We start from the raw sequence: 19,583 nt of genomic DNA, 5'->3' as shown, positions 1-19,583 counted from the left end.
GAAAAGAGATCACACATGGCCTGTAAAAAAAACTACCAACTTCGAAGTCCCCGTCATGTAAAATTGCCTTATCAAGAAATCGAAAGGAGATGTTAAAAAGATTATGAGTCGATTTGACAATGTAAGAGTTTAACAAAATATAGAATATTTTTTTAAATTACCGAAAGGTATCCTTTATCAATGAAACTTATATTTAAATTTCAAAATTTTTTTAATAAATATGTTAAAAGTATTAGTGAAATGTTTGCAAGATTTTTTACGTTATTCTTAATATAGTAACTTCTATGAAACCTTTTCTAATCCCTAAAAATTCAATGAGATTTCACCAATTGCATATATTGATTGTTCTCATCAAAAGGAAACGCTTCAAACGGGTTCTGTTGTAATGAGAATTGAGTTTGAAAAACAAACAGTTGCAATCAAAAAAACACATCTGCTTATTGTCTTACTTTACATGACAAATTATTTAGTTACAATCCTCTAACAAAGATTGTCAAACAAATTATAAACTCTTTACCCCCCACTCTCTTAATGTTTAGTTTGAATATACAAATAGAGTAAACATAGTGTCTGTAGTAGTAGATATGTCTTCAACACTACAACTAGAAATACAAATTTGCTTGGTATTTTAAAATACAAAAATTGAAAGAACAAATTGCAAACTACTCAAGGGAAAAAAGTTAATTAAAAAGTTTAAGTGAACTAAAAATATGAGGTTGATGTGGATATACAAGGATTAAAAGATGAGAAACACCTTTACCTAAAGAACTTGCAGCCTTTGATGAACATAGAGAACTCACATTATATATTAAGAAAACCTCCTATCCATTAGATTTTCTGTCACCAGAATGTCACAGACAGGCAGTATGGATAATGAAAAACCATCATTGTATCAACTGGAATGAAGGATTTACACCTCACCAATATCTTTTTCAAATTATAATTGAAAAAACTGCACTGAAATGGAAGTGAGATGGAGTTTGTTTATGTTAAAGGAGCTGAAAAAGCAGAATTTGTAAAAGAAATATTCCAAAAACCAGTATTGAATATAGACTGAACAACCTGCTTTCCCATCGGAACACCACCAAAGCTTTCATCATTCTAAAGTCAACTTGTATGTGGTGCATTATCAAAATGATATTGTATTTGTAATGATATTTTTTTATGTAATGAATAAAAACTATATAATATTTATACATCTTTATTATTAAAATATAGATTTTATAACTCAAATTAATCATTCTGAGCGAGTGAGCGTAGAATTATTAGATGATTAATCACTGTTTAACTAAATTGCTATTTATGTTAGTGTTTACATCATCTGTAACTTGATTGTGGAATTGTCCACTCTTAACAAATTTACTTTAAATATGTTATTTGATTTATAAATCCTAAGTCTATCATTACAGAGGATAATTCTAATATATCATAATTTTCGTAATATTGTGCACAAGCATGCATACCTCTTTCATATTTAAGAATCACATCATAAATAGTATTTTTTTCCATCTGTCTAAGTTTTTGATAAGTTTCCATTAAATATTTATAAAATTCATTGATGAATACATATTACTGCACTAATAAGTTCAATATTCTCACTTGACATTTTTCACCTTTAAAACAGAATAGTAAGTTTTTAAAATATTTTGGAGATTGATATGGAGAAGGGTCTAGTTTCTTGATATTGTGCTTCTAACTTCTAAGGGTTGTTGTAACTTGCCTTCAAATCTTCGCAGTGACTGATCTCTAGCGTCATCCAAGTGGAACCTCTCGAACACCTTTAAAAAATTTCTTGTTATAAAACTTGTGGAATTCTACGTTAGTCTCAGTTATGGGGGGGAACAATGTGTGTTAGTTCACTTGCAAAATATGTTTGCCAAAATGCGCGGCACAAATTCATAAAAAGATTAAGCCGTTTTAGTAAATAATCAGCACAGAACTCAACTATCCGATGGCAGTCTTCTTTCAATGGATAAAATAAATCTTTTGATTAATTAAATTGTACTGTTGGCTGCTAATCGTTTGACGGAAATAGGTATACTTTCGAATTAACAATCTAACAACATAGATAGTTTTTTCTTTATTTTGTTTTTTTTTTTTTTTTTTTTTTTTTTGTTTTATTTTTATAATACGAAATTACTATATTACTAGACACTAATATAGTGAGAGCAAGCGTAAGTGGGGATAAGCAAGCATAATAAAGCTCTTTCTTTCTTCTGTGCTGTCTTCTGTCTGTCTGTCTGTCTGTCTGTCTGTCTCGTGTCCTGTCTCTGTCGTCTCTGTCTCTGTCTGTCTCTGTCTCTGTCTGTTTCTCTTTCCCTCCCTCCCTGCCTAAAATAGCTCAGGAATTTGTAAATGTTAATAATATATCGATATTAATATATTTTTGTTTTTATTCACTCATCTCTATAAGCGAAAAGTTCATACCAATACCGAAAAAGATCCACCACCTCCTCTTAATTTATGAATTCCTGCTCTTTCTTCTTGTTTGTTTATAACCTCCTCCTCTGAATATGGGGTAACCTCTTCACTCGGAGGAGATATCCCATAAACTCACTACTTTTCTAAAATTAAAATAAAGGTAAATTTGATTAAGGTTTATCATACTTAAACTTTACCGTTTTTGAAATATTTTTAATTTTGTGAAATTGCAGTAAAAATTTTAAAGCTTATTCCTTTCTCCAAGGATATCAAAGTTTTTAATACTAAATATTTACTGAAGTTTATTTATTTATCAATTATTGCGTCGCAATAATAAAAATAATACTACTTCATACAGAGTGTCTAAAAATTAATTTTAAATAATTTCTAGCTTTAAACGGCAATAACTTGTTTAATTTAAATTGAACACCCTGTATATTTTAAGAGAATCAGATGTACAATTTAATTGTCTATCAAATTGTATTATACCATTTTTTACTTTTTTTCTCTTCAAGTTTTCGTACAAAATGCATTTTCTTATAATTTAGACCTCCATTTATCAATATACCCATGGAATATTGACATTTTAGATAGTTTTTAAAGCAACAAATGTACAAAATGTACAGGTGCTAAAAACGATAATAATACTAGCCCATTTATATTCAAAAAGAATGAAATTAGAAGAACTATTTAAATCTTTATAAAAGAGTATACAATTAATTAAATATACCACCATTATCCGCCCAAATATTAATTAATTACATACTTAATTGTGTTAGTTAATAAATTATTATAAATAAATGTGGATTTGAATCAAAAATCAATATAATAATAAGTTATGGAAATGAACGTCTCTGTTATAAATAAGCATTCGTCAAAAAATTAGGTGTTACTTTTTAATACACTGTCTATTACACATACAAAATTCAGTTTTTTAGTATTTGGAGCAATTATTATTAATCAACGCAAAGTCAATTAATGTAGTTTGAATACTGGAATCATATTAATTGGTCCTCTAACAAATATTTAAACAGTTTTTTTATGTTTTTAATAAAATAAACGAACTATATGGACAATATTAGTATCTGTATTCTTTAAAAATTTGTTACATCTTTAAAAATAATTTAAAATGTCAATATTCCATGGGTATATTGATAAATGAGTTCTAAATTATAAGAAAATGCATTTTCTATGAAAACTTGAAGAGATAGGTGAAAGATGGTATAATACAATTTGATAGACAATTAAATTGTGCATCTGATTCTCATAAAATATACAGGGTGTTCCATTTAAATTAAACAAGTTATTATAGTTTAGAGCTAGTAATTATTTAAAATAAATTTTTAGATACTCTGTATAAGGTAGTATAATTTTTATTATTGCAACACAAAATTTAGAAAATAAAAATACTTCAGGGTTACAATATTTGGGTTAAAAACTTAAATACGCCTAGAGAAATGAAGCATTAAGATTATTACTGTACATTACTGTACTAACATATTTGGGTTGTTGTCAAAATACAGATTTTGACAACAACCAAAATATTTCAAAAACAGTAAGGTTTAAGTGTGATCAACCTTAATCAAATTTACCTTTATTTTAATCGTAAAAACTAAAAATATAATAATATACAGGGTGTTCAATTTAAAAAATACAACTTTGATATTTTTTATTTATTTGTGACACTCTGTATCTGTAAAAATATTTTTAAATTGTAGCTCTAATAGTCCTCCAACGAACCCAAAACTTACAATTTGCAAAAATCTAATCGTTTAGCTACAATATTCCGTGTCGTATGTGGTGAACAACCCTGTAGTTTCTTACCTAAAGAACACGTGTAATATTCACTAGAGCATTAATAAAAGGCAGGAGATAGAGGTTTTTTGTATTCATACATTAAATATGAAAATGGCTCACCTCTATAACTTTTTTTTGATAAAAAACGATATCTGGTATTAGGATTGATTGGTGTAATTGTTTTTGGTCACTTCCTGTTTCACCGGAAATGACTACAACTTTTGATTTTTATATGACGCCCTCGTTATTTTTTTACTTTATTCGACAGAAAATGGCACTCTGAATAGAATGACATAGCATATGTCAACTTTTGACAATTTTGCATATAGTTTATTTATAATGACGACAATTCATAACGACAATTTGACTTGAAGTACCAAACGTGTGCTACCAAATTATTCGTAGAAAAATGCTTTTCCAAATATGCTAATGAGCCACCCTTGTTCCATTTTTAAAAGTTGAGATATGATTAAAAATACGATTATTCTAACCGGTTAACCGGCCAAAATTAGTGTGTGTACAAGACAAGAAAACAACTATTTTTCAATTATTTTTCCACGGCTCCTTGATTGATAATAATTAGTGTTTTTAACACAGCCATTGCATTCTAGATTGAAATTTAGAATACGATTTTTATAAGCGAGGATGTCAAAAATGGACTTATGTTGTGTCATTCTATTCAGAGTGTCATTTTCTATCGAATAAATGAAAAATATACCGAGGGTATCATTTAAAAATCAAAAGTTGTAGCCATTTCCGGTGAAAAGGAAGTGACAAAAACAATTAAATGCGTCAATCAATCCTAATTTATGTCATATACTAACATACCACATGTCGTTTTTTTATCTTAAAAAATAAAAAAGTTATAAGGGTGAGCCACTTTTGAGACGCACCCGGTATATTCATATTAAATCGTCCTTTGTCAGTTCATTTTGACTTTTGACAAATTTGAGTTTTTGGCAAATTTATTGTGCTTTTCTGTGTATAATTTATATGTTTATTCGTTTATTTTATACTTCGAATAAAAAAATTAAGGAAGGAGCATATCAAAAATCTTAGATTGGCCGACTTAAATTCCGGTTTTTATCAGTGCCGTAATTTTCTTCAAAACTTGTAAAAATCATCAAGGTAGACTCAATAATTTGTTGTTTTACGTTATCAGTAAATGTTGGTAGTTATTAAAATTGTTATAAAAATGTATAATTCTAATAACAATATGTAAAGTTATAATAATTATTATTATTTATTAAAATAAATATCCGAGATACGCTACTGAAGGTAAGTCAAATTGACGTATCTAAATTCTTTGACATCTAATCTTTGACAAGTAATAAATTAAAGCAAAAATGCAAGAAAAAATATATAATTAGTTAATTTTGAGTGAATTTCATAAATGATCGGTTTTCTACACGTATGTATATTATATAGTTATTTACTAGCGAAAAGTTATTCCATTATTTCCCTCGATTTTTCACCGAGATCTACCGCAATCAACCTATTTTACAATCTTTTTCGATAAATCGCAATAGTGTCATTGTTAATTTAAGTTCTGTTACAATTTCCTTCTAGATTTACTACCTTTAAACAACTATCAGTAGTAGAATAAATAATAAATAACATAAAATAATCTCAGTAAAAACTGATCCGCATAATTTTAAATCAAATTCAAATGTGTCAAACGAGTCGTCAAACAGAACTGTCAAGGATCCCCACCCCAGGGCCTTTTGTCCGTCTACCTTGCATGAATAAAGCTTGATTTTCATTATACCTTCCGTTTCCATTCCATATCCGTTCCGCATTTTTTATTGTATTGACGCTATACGTAACCTTCCATTCCGTATCAGTTCCATACTTTTTATTGTACAATTTATATCATTACGAAAGTTTTATTTTAAAAATTTGTATCTTTTAAAAAAGGTAATAGATTTAATTAAGCGGTGAAAGAATAAATAAATATCAGCAAAAGTTTAACAGAGCTGTTAAAAATGTAAGAATTTAACCATGCTGTTTCGGTTACGGTTCAGTCCGTCCGCCAAAAAAATGTATGGAAAGAAAGGATATGGAATGGAAGGGAAACGGAACGGGATAGTGTGCATTGTCCTATTCATTTACATGATATAATATTTTATGTAAACGGAAGGGAAACGAAAGGTAGCTGATACGGAAGGTACAGTGAGAATCAACCTTCCTTCCTTAATCTTTTTATTCCAAAATTTTATAATTGGTTTTATGTAAAATTTATAATTATTCTGGAATGACATAGTGTGAGGACTATAGAAATATAATAAAATTATTATTGTAAATATTTGAAAAAAAAACTTCAAAAACATTTACTTGTGAAGCGTTTTATCGTTTGCATTTTGTATAATTAGCAGGCAATTAGCTGCAACCAATTAACAATAAATATTTTTTTAGATTGTAAATTTGTACTAGATTTGCATCAAAGATTCTTGGAAATATTCAACAATGACAATAATAACAAACCAGAAATATTCAGTTTTATCGATACCGAAAATACACCTGTGGCATTTACTTCTTTGAAATTTATCGCATACGAATCAGCAGGTGAGTAGTTTAGCAATACACGTAATATCTGTGGAAACTACAATTATTATTATACCGTATCGTCGAAAGAAACGGCGTCCAGTTATTGACTTGGAAATGACGATCGTGATATTCCACATATAATTTTACATATAAAATGAAAGGTGCTACAAAATATTACTCGCTTTATTATTTGGACATCGTTTATCGTTTGTTATGTTCAACTACAATCCAATTTATTCAAATTACATTACAATTTAGCATGTGTTTAGGACTTGATATCCTCAACAGACTAAGCTGATTACTTACAAATTTCTATAAAATACACATCGTCGTTTTTTTTCTTACCCTTCATATTGTTACGGATTCCGTGGGTCCACTAATATAAACTCACGATAAAATACTTAACGAATTTATTTTCTCACTTTATACACACAATAACTAACTATTTATATTAATAAGCGCGGTATAAGCCAAGCACGGGCCTTTATATACCCCTACTGACTGTTTCTCGAACCTTCTAAAGAATTCTGTAATATTCTTTTACTTTCTGGCGAATTCGCCAGGTTCCTCAATGCACGTTACGGTTATGTAGCAGTAATGCAGTTATGCAACCAGTAATACAGTTTAGCGCTACATACACCTTGACATTGCCCCCTTCTCAAATTTGTTCGTCCCGATCAAGGTTTACTGTCCGGTATCTCTTCAATCGATCCAGATGTACTACTTTCATCTTACTTCTAGGGCTGCGTTGAATCCGGTACACAACATCATTTATCTTCTTGATGACTATATAAGGACCTTCCCATGCTGGAGTTAACTTTGGGGACCTTCCTTTCTTCCGCTGTAGGTTATACAAACATACCCTATCGTCCTGTTGAAAACCCGTAGAATTAGCTCTGAGGTCGTAACGAGCTTTCATCCGGTCACTGGCTAGCGCATTCTTCCTTCTAACGGCCTTATGAATGTCCAATAATCTTTCCTTCCTAGCGATTCTTTCGAACAACAGTCAAACGCTATCCTGTTCCATTTCTTCCCCAGATCGAGTACTTGGTCTTTGTCTAGCTGCGCAAATCTTACAACGTTGGCACCATTTGTTAACATCTTCGCAATAATCCACCCAGTAAAAACGGTCTTTCAGCTTGCTCAAGGTCTTGTTTACTCCAAGATGGGCTCCAGTTTTACCACCATGAATTTCTTCCAATACCTGGTTAACTTTCTTCCTTGGTACCAGTAACTGAGTTGTTACTGTCCTGCCATCCGCACTTTCCCACGTGCGCTTTAATAATCCATTCTCAATCACCAGTGAATTCCACTGAGCCCAGAGAGCTTTGAAAACCAGCCCTCTGTCCGCAATATCCTGCCACGGTGGTCTCTCGCCGTTACCTTCCATGAGTCGTAGTATTGCTCCGATGTCTGTATCGTCGTCCATTGTTCGTCAGTTCTCAGTTTAAAATTCCTTACTCTGATAGTGCTTTCGCGATGTTTCATTTTCTTGCCCAAGGTAGCTCGTCGTCGATCTGTCTCCTTGTCGATAATTTGTACCCGTCCTACACGGCACTCAGGGGTTTTCTCCATTTTTCCGAACACAGTCTTCTTGGCATCACCAGGTATCATCACAATTTCCGCTTACCTTGCTTCCATATTTCCTGGTCTCTGCTCTCTAGATACAGAAAATTCATCATTTCCGATTTTCAGGATGTTTCTATGGTGATCGAACAAAAAACCATGTTGACTGATCACATCCATACCCATGATAAAATCATCTTCAATGTCTGCCACTAAAACGCTATGCCGAAACTTCAAATTCCCTAACTCCAGTTCCATGAAAGCCTCTCCCGGACAACGGTCATTTCCCCCGTAACTGTACGTAAATACACTCTTTTTCTAAGAGGCATCATCTTCAATCCTTGCACTGAGTTAGTCCGCACCAACGATACCGTAGCGCCTGTATTCACAGTCATTCGAATTCTACTACCATTGACCTTCCCGTTGATCACCAAACTGTCAGCGGTTTTTCTTAGACTCCTAATGGAAAACATCCTAGAGGCTCTGTTTTCTTCAGCCAATACTTGCCCATTGGTATTAATTTCCTGGTGCCAGTGGCGGACACACCAAATACACTAAAATCTATAGATTGAATCACATATTAGGTTTTTGGATTAAAAATGGTAGGTACCCTAAAAAGCATATTCTACATTACTTTTTATTTTGGGCCTCCCCTAAAAGAAATTCCTGTATCCGCCCCTGCCTGGTGCCTATGTTCTCTGAAGGGTAAACGGAATCGCATTTCAACGCGGCAATCCCGTTTGATGTGGCCATTCCTGCCACATCTATAGCAACTTATGTCCTGGGATCTTCCGATATGCCGATGTTCTCTTAATGATGAACGGAATGGCATTTGGATGCGACAATCCCGTTGAATATGGCCATTCCTGTCACATCTATAGCACATAATATCCTGGGATCTTCTCTGGTTCTCTGGCTGGGTGTTGTTAACTCCTTTGTTTATTAGTAGCTCACGTAGTTTGTCGAAATTTTTACACATCTCCCCCAAACTGCTGTGGGTACTCTCGGGCTGTTCCTCGACTGTTACCGATCTTATCTTCGGTCTAGGGATGGCGCTAAAAGCAGCTTCGATTTCCAGCGCCCTGACCAGTGCTTCGCTGCTGGTAGAAAATCGGGATATTTGCAGCTCCCTCTGTAACTCGATGTCCTTCAGCCCACTGATAAAGCACTGGGCCGCGAATTCCTCCCTAAACCCTTCCTGGATATGCCAGGATATGCCAGGTGTACTAGCCGACGTAAGTCTGCTTCGAATTACGGCAAACTCTCTCCGACTCTAAATAATTCAGAAAATATTAATTTTCTGAAAAAATGTTATAGAACATTTTTTGCTTTGAATTCATCCCTTTATTGATTTTTCTAACTAAAATGGGTGATCTATTTTGCACTCACCCCCAGAGTGAAAGCACACATCGCTACTATGTAACTTTTGTTTCTTACATATATATATCTATTCACTGTTAAAATTTCACCTCAATCGGTGCGGGTGTCAAGAATTCGGAGCTAATACCCTATTTTTATCCTCGCTTACTGGCCTATAGGGTTAACATTTACAAAAAAATTATATGGCGTCATATTTGAGATTGATTTGATATTAACACGCTCTGTAAAATATTCTTACATATTTTTGATTTATTATACAGGGTGGTCCGAACTGTTATTCCGGACACTTCGGCAGCATATTCTCCAGATAAAAATAAGTAAAAAAGTTCGTATAAATAAGCTTAATTTCGGAGATACAGACAGGGTGTAGAAGTTTCAATATTATTTGGATTTTATCCAAATAATTTCTGAACTAACGTCAATATTTGGATGAAAATTGGTGTATGGGAGTTTTTTGACATGAGAAATTTGATTTTGATGTCAATATAACTCCTACTTGTAAAGGGCGCCACCTACATATTTTTAACTGATTTGAAGAATTATTTAAGGTAATAACTTTTCGTCGGTACCTGTATAAAACTACTGAGTAAAAAATATACATTTACGACGTTTTTTACTTAAAAAGTGTATCTTGGTAAAAATCGCTACGCGTAATGCTTCTCGAGATATTTGAAATCGTTATCAATACCTGTCATTATTGACAGAAACTGTTTTATCATCATTTTTCAAAATTTTAAAATATTTATGATTAATATAAAAAAAATTATCGTAGTCAATTATAAAAATTATTTCTGTCAAATAACTATCTACTCAAAGCGTTTATTTTTTGTAAATAATTAGAACGGTTATTCGTAGCGATTTTTACCATTTTACGTAGAAAGTCACGGAAATGTATATTTTTTCACTCAGTAGTTTTATACAGGTACGGACGAAAAGTTATTACCCTTTAAAACAGTTAAAACACATGTAGGTGGCGCTCCCTACAAATAGGAGTCATATTGACATCAAAATCAAATTCATTATCATGTCAAAAAACTCACAGACACCAATTTTCATCCAAATATTGACGTTACTTCAAAAATTATTTGGAAAAAATCGTAATGAAACTGAAACTTCTACACCCTGTGTCTCCGAAACTAAGTTGCAGAATATGCTGTTGCAGTTTCCGGAATACAGTTCAGGCCACTCTGTATATTTCTTAAAAATTAGCGCAATTTTAAATACCATATAAGGAAAAAAAAGGGCATCAGCGATGGCAAGGAAATGAAAATCACTGTCATTTTATATATAAAATTATATGGAAAATGTTATCTATATTCATGTCTAAGCGAACTGGACGTCGTTTTTTTTTTCGATCATACGTTACTAATCTACGTGACTGAGCTATTATAGATAGACATTTTGACTTTGTTAGAGAATCACCCTGTATAAAACCATTTGCAATAAAACTTCCCTAAAATTTATCAAATTACTATTATTCAATTATGAGCCATTTTGTATAGAACATTGAGATAAATATTATGAGCGGATTTATCACGTGCTATAGTTTTTAACATTTTTTTTAACTTTTCAGATCCTGACATCGGTACCAAATGTGATGTTCCATTGAACCATCGAGAAATATGCAAACCAGCTGGCCGGGATTGCTTTTTATATTTAGAATTAGTGAAATTAATAAATAGATCAATTTTCAATAAAAATAAATGAAACAACATTTTAGTTAGTATCTTTTTATAATTATAATAGCTCCCGTATACAGATTGTTAACTAGACGGTTACTTATTGGGGAACAAAATGGCAACACTGCCTACATACTAAGCTAAGCTGCCGACTAGTCCCGTCGCGTCGTCTCTCGACCAGGGTTGTTAAGTAGTTTATGAAGCAAAAAACTACGCCAAAAACTACGCGTAGTTTTTGTATTAACTACGTTTTAAAAGCTACCTTCAAAAACTACACAAAAACTACGTTAAAAACTACCTACAAAAATATAGTAAAACATAAACAATTTAGACTTTAAACAAAAATCAAACCAAATTCTTATCATAGAAGTATGAAGTTATATTATATTTGTATAAGTTAAACATCAGAAAAAAAGACAATTTTTTTTTCAACAAGTATATTTTCTATGAAATACAAAATACAAACTAACCTTGAACACAAAATAAACTATAAATTCTTATGGAGAAATTCTCCATAGACATTCTCCAGGAGAATATATGATTTTTTACATCTAAAGGCACAACTAGAAAAAACAAAACAAAATATAGTTTTTACATTTTATTGTGTATTACCAATGATAGAAATCTATTCGGTCTATCTAACGTGATTTGATTTTTTTCAGAAATGTTGTTTCTGTTCACCACTATGTTTCTATTCCCCCCATTTTACGGTAGTAAATGTGTAGTTTATGTAACTAATGTAGTTTTTTTAAATAACAGTGAAAACATAACCTAAAAACTTTGTTTGTTGATCAATTTATAGAAATAAAAAATCTATATTTTAGTTACATAAACTACACATTTACTACCGTAAAATGGGGGGAATAGAAACATAGTGGTGAACAGAAACAACATTTCTGAAAAAAATCAAATCACGATTAAAAATATGCAAAGTAAAAAGAGTCGACATATCTAATATTTCTATCATAGATTTCTATCATTGGTAATACACAATAAAATGTAAAAACTATATTTTGTTTTGTTTTTTCTGTGGCAGCACTGTTTCTGTCAATCAACTGATCAATAAATGTGAGATCGATTTATCACCTATTTTGTATGGCGCGAAAACTTTATAAATAAAATATTTATTTTTAAAGTAATACATAAGTTGGTACATGTAAGTTGTTATATTATATGTATTGTTAATGATTGTTAAACCTACTTATAAATATGTAATAATTTACTGTTTCTAATCACCTTGTTGGAAATAGAATTGATAAAAACCTTAACATCAATGTGTGTTTCTATTCTCCCGAATAGCAGGTGAATAGAAACACAAATGTTATTTTTATTTAATATTTATATGCATATTTTTCAAAAATCAAATTATATGTATACGCAAAGAACAAACAAAGACCCATGTTTTAAAATATTCGGGAAAATAATACCACATTTTTATCAACCGGTATATCGCTAATAGCCTACGAAACTGTTCTCACCCCATTTTACGGTACTCGACATTTAAAAAAGTACTTGTGACTTGTGACATGTAGTAAATGTAGTTTACTAATTACTACGTGTAGTTTAACAACTCTGCTCTCGACGAGCGGGCCGAGGTTGCCATATTTCAACCATAAGGCTCTTGCCGGGAGTAATAAACAAATTAACAACTTGTATAGCGTTTAACGCCTTGGGAGTAACAAAGCACAGCTTGCCATGCTAGAGCCGTTCGGTATACAAGGAAGGTAATGTGGCTAGCACTACGCTTCAACCGCCTATTACTATCTCAGGATTGTGAATCCCAAGTACTCATTTAGGGCTGAGTCGACCTAGGTACAGTACGTCTATCCGTTCTGTGGCTACGGGGTATCCGTGAGAGGGGAAACGATATTCTCTCGATGTTTTTCGTAAAAAATTAGACGACGCGTCCCATCAATAAAAATTCGACAAATTTGCAAGCAGCCAATAAAATGAGTGGGCGGAGCGATTTGCGGTGACGTACTCGTCAAGTCGACATATAAAATATATTGCTGTTTATTTAAATGTTTTTTGTCCGCATTCCTTTCATAGACACAGATCCAGCAGACGAACTGTACCCATACTATTTTTATTTTATATGTAGGATGCCGGCTGTAGGATTCGAACCCGCAACCTTGAGATTGGTAGACGAGAGCTGTAAACTACGTCTACTGGATCTGTATCTATGAAAGGGATGCGGACAAAAAACATTTAAATAACATCAATATATTTTATGAATCCCTACCTAAATAGAAGCGGTAGAAAACACTCCGCCCACTCATTTCATTGGCTACTTGCAAATTTTTCGAATTTTTATTGATGGGACGCGTCTTTCTTCTATTTTTTTACGAGAAACATCTAGAGAATATCGTTTCCCCCTTACGGATGCTCCGTAACTATAGAACGGATAGACGTACTGGACCGCTAGGCCACCGGGCACCTTTAGTATCTTTTTAACTTTTGCAATTAACATTAATTCATCATCAGACATTTTTAAAGAATTTAAAGCACTTACTTTTGCTTTTAATAACCAGTCAAAATAGCGAATGATTGGTCAGAACAAGACGAACAACACTGCACGCCTACGTTTGCTAAATGTGGATGTCAGAGCGCATTCCGAATAAAACATACGCACACTTTTGGCGAATTCGTTCGTTGCCATGCGGCCGTATATGTTTGCTAAGTGAATACTACCTTATCTGGTTCCATGAGTCTAACTTTTTTTAATTTGTTTTTATAATCATTATGTGTGGGATTCCACAGGCATTCGTATAATCGGTATTCATCAATAAGACACAAAATCAAGATATTATTCCACTCCATAGTTATAAAATCAAACAACAATAAACTAAAATGATCTTCCTGTCTGGACTAGGCGGACGAGCGCATGCGGAAATGAGTATACAGCTTTCTTGGGGTTCTTGTTATTACCGATTCTGAACCGTCCTAGAACTCTGCAGCGCACGCGCAAATGAAATAATGTCTTCATATTTCCTTCTGCGCATACGCATCACAGTTCTAAGTCGGTTCAGAATCGGTAATAAGAGAAACCCGAATTAAGCTTACATCTGTTTGCGTGCGGTTGTGGTAGTATTCGCTTTGAAGTACCGCCAAGGTGTAGTTACCAAGCTTTCCTGAAATTTGTGGTTCACCCGCAATATACTAAGGGTCGGCATTTCTGGTCTTGGGTGCCGGTTTTCATGTGTAGGAAGAGTACGGTCAACACGCTAAGTAAAGTAAGATGTTCTGAATAAAGACAGAAGACGAATATTTTTCCAAGCGCATGGAATCTAGCGTCAAATTAAGTAGTTATGTAATAAATACTTCGTATTTTTGTTCACTCCGACTTACTAGATTGCCATAACGACCAATAACGACTCACACCTATATAGTACGTCTGCTGGATCTGTGTCTTTGAAAGGAATGCGGACAAAAAAAAATAAATAAACAGCAATATATTTTATACGTCGACTTGAGTACGTCACCGCAAATCGCTCCGCCCACTTATTTTATTGGCTACTTGCAAATTTGTGGAATTTTAATTGATGGGACGCGTCGTCTAATTTTTTACGAAAAACATCGAGAGAATATCGTTTCCCCTCTCACGGATACCACGTAGCTACAGAACGGACAGACGTACTGTACTGCACATGTACAGTACATCTGCTGGATCTGTGTCTATGAAAGGAATGCGGACAAAAAAACATTTAAATAAACAGCAATATATTTTATACGTCCATTTGACGAGTGCGTCACCGCAAATCGCTCCGTCCACTCATGTTATTGGCTACTTGCAAATTTGTTGATTTTTTATTGATAGGACGCGTCGTCTATTTTTTACGAAAAACATCGAGAGAATACCGTTTCCCCTCTCACGGATACCCCGTAGCTACAGAACGGACAGATGTACTGTAAAGCGGCCCTCACACGATCAATAATATTGCCAATATTTTTTATTGTCAATGTTTTATCAATATTTGAAAGGTGGCCTGACACGGTCAATACATATATCAATATCAAGTTTTGTGCAGATATTAAGTGTGAATTATACCCTATACCAAAAAATAAAAGATAAAAAAAGCGTGTATTGCCATCATTTTGGTACATGTAAGTGAGAAAAAATCGAGGAAAAAAATTTTAAAAAAAATAAAAAGGCGTTGGATAAAAAATAGATATCAAAAAGAAAAAGGTTTGGCCAACTAAATCTTCTAGAATACGTTAAAAAACAGGAGCCTGATGATTGCGATCTAAAACTCGTGAAAACAACGACGGCGATGTTCCGTCTTCCGCCATGGTTACCAATAAACTAGTCAAATCTTATCAATCATGCGACCTAACGATCAATATATTGTCAATACGACTAGCTCCGCCTTTAATATTGTCGAGTATTTTCAGGATCCCGGAAAATCCATCAATATAGATTTTGATGTACTTTCAATATATTGATGGATTTTCGGGTTCCTGAAAATCAGGGCCTATTTTTCATCTGGTAGGGCCCTAAGGCCCAAGCAAAAATTCGGGTCCTCTTTTCCAATAAAATTCAAAAATTCTTTTGTTAGTTTGGGTTAAAAAAATAAAACGTTATTTTTAGATTGGGGAATCGCCGGCGCCGATGTCGGTATCTTTGATATAAATTTATAAATAATTTTAAAAAATGCATCAATTATATCAATTTAAAGCTTATTTTATTTAATTCTATTTTCCTTATCAGAGGTAACTGTTTCTTTTTCTCTGCTGTGTAAATTTACATTTGAATGAATATTTTACAACCTTTAACAGGCCCCCCCGACCACCGGGCCCAAGGCCCGGGCCTTATGGGTCTTATGGTAAAATAGGCCCTGCTGAAAATACTCGTCAATATTAAAGGCGGAGCTAGTATTATTGACAATATATTGACCGTTAGGTCGCATGATTGACAAGATTTGACTAGTTTATTTAATCTATGGCTTATTTGTAACCATGGTGGAAGACACAACATCGCCGTCGTTGTTTTCCGAAGATGAATCTGAGATTGAAACAAAAAGTGAACGAGAAATATTACAAAGTTTGGTATACACAAAGTTTTATAGATAGTTTAATGTACCTATTCTCTGTAGATAGTTATCGTGAAATGTCAGAACTGTGGTCAGAACTATGGGATATTTCGTCAAACGACTACTCCAACCGCGACAAGAAAAAAGAAGGTTATTTTTTTAAACATTTATAAAAAAATTAAAAAAAATGCGGGAATAGAAGATGTGAAAAAAAAATCAATTCGTTAAGAACAAATTTCCGAAAAGAACTAAAAAAAAATAAAAGACTCTCAATTTGCTCTCAACGCACAGGGAGTACAAGTGCAGACATATATGAACCTTCGTCTTGGTTGTTTTTGGAACTTCAATTTTTGAAAGATGTAGAAAAGCCAAATAAAACGAGATCAACCATAAATGAAACAATAGAGGTAAGTACCTATTAATAGTTTTTATTTTATGCTTGTCAGATATAACACCCTCCGAATTTTGTACTTTTTTTATATCACTCGAAAGCATACATCGAAATAAGTATTTCAAGCCAAAAAAAAGTGTGGATGATCCATAATTTAATGAAAAAATTAACATCTAATTATTGCTACAACAGGCTACTTTCTATGCGAAAACTCCTCCAAATTTTGTCGGCGTTGCCAGATTCATTCATTTCTTGAAAGGTTCATTAAAAAAACACGTGTACTGGTCGGAAGAAAGCTCGCGTTAAGAACAGATTATAAATTATTTTAAAATCAAGAAAAGGCGATCGCCTGAGGAACTGCTCTTACCCATAGCTGATATTTTGCCTACGATATCTGACTATTGATAACTACAAAGTTGCACGAAAGAGTTTTGATTGCGTTGGTTTCAACTTCTTTGGGGGTTAATCTGTTGTTTTTTTTATATTTTAATACGAATCTGAGTGCTTTCAATGTCTTGATTTTAAAATAACTTATAATCTGTTCTTCTCGTGACAGCGCTACTGTATAAGGATTTGTTCATCCGGCGCCCGGCACGTAAAATCAAGCGAAAGCAATCAGATTCGTATTAAAATAAAAAACAAAATAAAAGATTTACACTCTCACGAAAAGGTTGAAACCAACGCATTCAAAACTCTTTCGGTTTCAACTCTTTTTTTGTATCATGTAACGTACCGTATGATCGAAAAAAAAACGGCGTCAGCCATGGCTATGAAATGAACATCACTGTCATTTTATATGTAAAATTATATGGGGAATGTCATCGATCGTCATTTCAAAGCCAACTGGACGCCGTTTTTTTTTTCGATCATACGGTATTATGTATCATACAAACAAGAAATAACTTTGGCAACAATGCTTACGCAGCTTACATCCTTAACAACAATTGGTGACAGACGGCTCCGGCGGCAAGTTTGAATCGAAAGAGTAAATCGATCAGGCAAATATTACAAAAGATATCACCAACTCTATTTTTGATTTATGACTTACTAATGCTTCTCAATGATTAATTCTGACCTTTATATTAATAAAAAAATGTATATAATCGTCATACATTACAATAATTACACGCTTATACAACTTCACCATAACGTAAAAATTCACTTTTAATTTATTTATTTTTCAATAAATTGTGGTTCATCCGCAATTTTTTTTTGCTTAAAATTCTTATTTAAGTGTATGCTTTCGACTGATATATAAATAAATGCCAAATTCGAAGGGTGTTATATCTGACAAGCACCGATTATATCTATTATTATATATAATAATGCGACAAAAATAGTTGAAATAATCCTCAAAATAAAGTATAATATAATATCTATATAACAGTGTGTTGCCAATCTACTTATCCTTCTTGATTAAAATAATTTCGATAGAGATCTCTGATTTCCTTTGCTCTGTTAGTAGGGTTTCTAAATAATCCGTGTTTAAGGTGTAAATTCCGTTGTCACATCCTGTGTCACATTGCCCAGTGGTTATATTCTCAGATATTAAAGTATTTTTATAATAATCAACAGATCCTTTTCGCATTAAAAAATTATGTAAATAGCAACAAGCTATTGTAATAGTCGCGACTTTCTCCGGGGACAATTTTATGGGTTTTTGAAATATTCCAAATCTTTGTTACAAGTATACGAAATGCATTCTCTACAACTCTCCGGGCACTAGAGAGTCGGTAATTAAATATGCGGTCGCTTCGAGTTGCATGTTCACGATTATATGGTTTCAGGAAATTATTACCCATTTGAAAAGCATCATCTCCTAGAAAAACGTAAGGGTATTTGGTGTTAGTATGTGGTATACTTGAAGGTTCTGGAATGTCTAACAAATTATTTTGAAACAATTCCCAAAATGTTGTATTGTGAATAGCTCCACCATCCGAAACTCTTCCGTTTGTTCCGCAGTCTACCATCATAAATTCGTAATTAGCGTTGACTATAGCCATCAGCACTATACTAAAGTATCCTTTATAATTAAAGTAACGAGAACCGGAATTTGCTGGTTTCACAATATTAATGTGTTTTCCGCAGAGGTTTTCCGTCAATAGCGCCAATGCAATTCCAAAACTGCCATTTTCTACCAAACTCTAATGCGACATTTCTCCATTCATCTTGAGTTCTTGAAAGCTGTAAAAAAATATATTATTGTTTTTCAGGTTACATCTGAAGATCTACATACATCAAAAAGAACAAAAACCCAGGCAAAAACACCAGACAACAAACAGTTGTTGGCACTCGCATGCAAATACCTTTCGGAGGACGAAAAGTATGTAGGGGAAAGTCAGATTGCTAGTCTGGGCAAACAAACTATAAGCTTTAGCACCCCAACAAAGGTTATTTGCTGAAAAAGCAATCAATGATTTTTTTTTTTTGAAGCAGCGCTAGGAAATCTAAATCGTCACTCAGTAAAAATTAACGTGGCGGCTGAAGCAACTGGTTCACAACCACTATCAGCCGATAGTTGGACATCATCCATTGACCGTGGGAAATTTTATGCTACAAATTATGTTTCAACACCACTGCAGTCACCACTCACACAGCAAGAACATGAAGAATATCTAGTACTGCCAGAACATGTTACTTACTACGCACATACCTAATAAAAAGTTACAAATTATTGTATTTTAAACTTACTAACCTTGATGTAGTCCTTTAAAACTCGAATTATGGCTTCACAAGTCTCCATAACTATTTCACTAATGGTTGTTGGTGAAA

The 19,583-nt window shown here is 33.1% G+C and overlaps 1 protein-coding gene across 5 annotated transcripts in view; it reads left to right on the top strand.

Moving 5' to 3' along the window:
• The window catches only part of LOC115887253 (protein SERAC1), a 160,550-nt gene extending 149,120 nt beyond the window's left edge, over nucleotides 1-11,430 (top strand). For all 5 annotated transcript variants that reach the window (XM_030906632.1, XM_030906631.1, XM_030906630.1 and 2 more), the window contains 2 exons: nucleotides 6,634-6,783; nucleotides 11,285-11,430. In XM_030906632.1, coding sequence (XP_030762492.1) covers nucleotides 6,634-6,783; nucleotides 11,285-11,418 — 284 coding nt within the window. In that variant the 3' untranslated portion in view covers nucleotides 11,419-11,430. The remainder of the gene's footprint in view (nucleotides 1-6,633; nucleotides 6,784-11,284) is intronic.
• Nucleotides 11,431-19,583: the final 8,153 nt, after the last annotated feature.

The sequence above is a fragment of the Sitophilus oryzae genome, unplaced genomic scaffold, assembly GCF_002938485.1.
Source record: "Sitophilus oryzae breed Bouriz unplaced genomic scaffold, Soryzae_2.0 scaffold_557_pilon_pilon, whole genome shotgun sequence".
Classification (NCBI taxonomy): domain Eukaryota; kingdom Metazoa; phylum Arthropoda; class Insecta; order Coleoptera; family Curculionidae; genus Sitophilus; species Sitophilus oryzae.
The sequence above is the reverse complement of the archived record's forward strand: the minus strand, read 5'-3'. Positions and strand labels throughout refer to the sequence as shown.